The 2,907-nt window shown below is 50.1% G+C and overlaps 1 protein-coding gene across 1 annotated transcript; it reads left to right on the top strand.

Annotated features, from left to right (window-relative positions):
• Positions 1 to 656: 656 nt before the first annotated feature.
• On the top strand, positions 657 to 1,279 carry ACA1_090530 (uncharacterized protein; the record flags this gene model as incomplete). Its single annotated transcript, XM_004350407.1, has 2 exons — positions 657 to 827; positions 956 to 1,279. The coding sequence occupies 2 exons, from the start codon at positions 657 to 659 to the stop codon at positions 1,277 to 1,279; spliced, it is 495 nt and encodes a 164-aa protein (XP_004350458.1).
• Positions 1,280 to 2,907: the final 1,628 nt, after the last annotated feature.

Here is a 2,907-nt window from a genome sequence, read left to right as displayed (position 1 = left end):
CACACTCAACAAACACATCAAGCAACACAAAGGTCCCAAGGGCGGCTACCATGTCAGCAATTGCATCCTGTACGTTGTATGTCAGCTCAACATGAGTGGCAAGGCTGAGTTGTCCATGGACAGGTTCTTGTCCAAGCTTGTGTGCTGGAGGGCAATGCTGCATGCATTGGGAGACAACAACCATGAGGAGTGCCTCCAGATCTACATGCTTGAGGGACGTGTGTGTGATATGTTTGGTGGACTCAGCCAGTGTTTCCAAGGCAAAACACAGGGGTGGAAACATTGCCTTGTCCAGTCAGATACAGATTCTGAAAATGGGCAGAACTCAGAAAATGATCCCAGCAATCAACCATCAAGGGAGGACAACAGTGTTTTCAAGTCCAGTGACAAAGATGATGACAATGGCAATGACAGTGATGATGATGATGACACAAGGGGTAGAAAGTGGAAGAGGAGGTTGGACTGCTGCAGCAGGCAAAAGAAGTGGCAAAGGAGAAGGTGAACCAGATATGATGATAGCAGCAGCAACCAGTGTGAGCCAAAAATGCAAGTGTGGCAGTGGCAGTGAATCATTGGTGGGAGCTGTGTCTGAGAATGAGTGTGTTGTTGTCAGGCCCTGGCGCCACCTGACTGTGTTCCACAATCACAAGTGCAAAATGGATCAGCGTCTGTGTGACAACAGTGCTCCTGAAGGCTACACAACCATCATGCTTGAGGAGTGGATGAAGAAGGACCCCAAGAAGAACAAGCTCCTGCTGGTGCAGGTGGCAATGCTCTTCATCATTGGCAAGCTCAAGAAGTTTAGCGCCAAGTGCTGGAAGGACTGTGTGTGCAAGTGTGTGACCATGGATGAGGGCATGACATGTGGCACTATTGTGTGTGGAAGTCTGTTGAGGACTTTGTCCAGGAGGAGTGTGTTGATCTGACTTGCTATCCTGACATCTGGCACATGCAGTTGTTGCGCCAGGGCATGTTCAATTCGGCCTGCAACTATGTGCTCAAGTCCAAGAATGATTGCAGCTTCGTGATGTTCAACAAAGACTGCACCATCCTCTCTTTTGACAATGGCATCTTCTGCACCATGCAGCAGGTGGACAAGGAGGACCCATCAATTGAATACATGCTGGTGTGCCACTTCATGCAGTATGGCAGCCCTGAGCTCGCCTGGCTGCCTGCACAATTTGGATTGGCCAACTACATCTGGGGCTCCATCAATCCTGAGTGGCTCATGTGCAATCTGCATGACATCCTGATGCCTGTTGTTGAGGGCATGCTCTGACACCAGCACTGGATGATGGACATCATCTGCATCTTCCTCACCATCTGCATCAGTCATGTCATCTTCCCCATTGGCACCTATGATGCCTTCCAGGTGATGGCTGAGGCTGGAGTGGGTGGTGGCATCTGCCCCCAGCCTGCTCCATGCTAAACAGTGATAGGGAATTGAATGTCACTAAAGTAGACAGGCCCTGTCTGGTACCAGCCAAGGGAGTAGTCCTCATTCAAGTAGTGGACATTCAAAGAGCAATTTGGGGCTCTATCATGCTTGTTAGCAGGAGGAGCTGGCACAGGAGTTGATGCATCCACCAAAAGCAAAAATAAATAAAATACTGTGGTATGCTCACCACACAATCATTAGCACACATGGGTGTATCTCATGTATCTCCAGGAGGGCAAATGAAGGCAACAAGGGTATGTGCTTCAGGACACACACCTTGCGCCTTCTTCTTTTTTGTTTGCTTTTGGCAGCATGCTGCACAGCATTCCATGGGCGTATCAGATGATGGCCTTAGGAAAATGAAGGCAACTGAAGCAAACCAAAAATTGTGTCCAGGATTTCTTCCACTCAACCCAATGATGCATCACTGCACCACCGCCTTGTTTAGCCTTTTGCTGCTGGTGGTGGGTGTGCTGGCTGTGGAGAAGCAGGCAGCTCTGAGGGGGAGCATCTTTACCATGACCTTGCTGGACAAGAACAGCTATACTCAGTATTGGACATTCCCAGATGCTGCAGCGCTGGACAACTTCCAGCCTGTGGTCTTCATGGTGCCCCCTCTGGATAGCATCTGGAGAGGCGCTGCTGCCCCATACATGACTGGCAATGGGCTAGGTGACTTTGCAATCAGTGGAAACGGTGAGTTGTTGGGTGTGCAAGAATCTCCCTTGAAGATGTTTCACACCCATCGCCTGAGGGCTGGCAAATACATCACTTTTGTACCCCACAACAAGGTGCAACACTCAGGTCCCTTTTCTCTCTCTCTCATACATGAGTGCAGCATTGACTGGTTGGCCATGCATCATGTTGTGTGTGTGTGGACAGACCCTCTACATGATCAGCCTTAAGCTAGTAAAGGTGTTGTATGACATGGGGAAGTGATGGCTCACTAGGCTTGAGCTGCCTTCTTATGCTGACAATAGGTGTGGGGATTCTCATCTCACCACCCTTGGATTGCACACACAGTCAACGCCAGAAGCTCCAGTGTTGGGGTGGCCATCAGACCAGAGGCCTCACAGTGGCACATGCTGTTCAGCAAAAATAATTATTGGTGAACCATGGCTGCACAAGTCCTGGACCTGGCAGGTTCATTCATCACTCCTCTTTGGGTTCCTCTATTGTGCACTGGTGTGTATGGTCTTCCCCTGATCAGGTATCATGTGATCAGATGATGGCTCTGGACCTTCTCATGCAAGCTGGGGTGGCATCTGGTAGTGCCCATGCTGATGCACAGTCACTAGCTGTCATGATCCTGAGCCTCCACTCCAGTGACCCCACAACCCCCTACCTTCTCATATGTCAGGGCAGTGTGCAGAGCACATCCTCATGTGCTTTGCTGGATGGGTGGTCTGTGTGCCAGATTTCACCCCTCAACAACACCAGAAGAACAGTGAGGGCCCTCATGCTGGTAA

Source organism: Acanthamoeba castellanii, assembly GCF_000313135.1.
Source record: "Acanthamoeba castellanii str. Neff unplaced genomic scaffold scf7180000084640, whole genome shotgun sequence".
Lineage (NCBI taxonomy): Eukaryota > Discosea > Longamoebia > Acanthamoebidae > Acanthamoeba > Acanthamoeba castellanii.
This window is presented reverse-complemented; position numbering and strand designations above follow the sequence as displayed.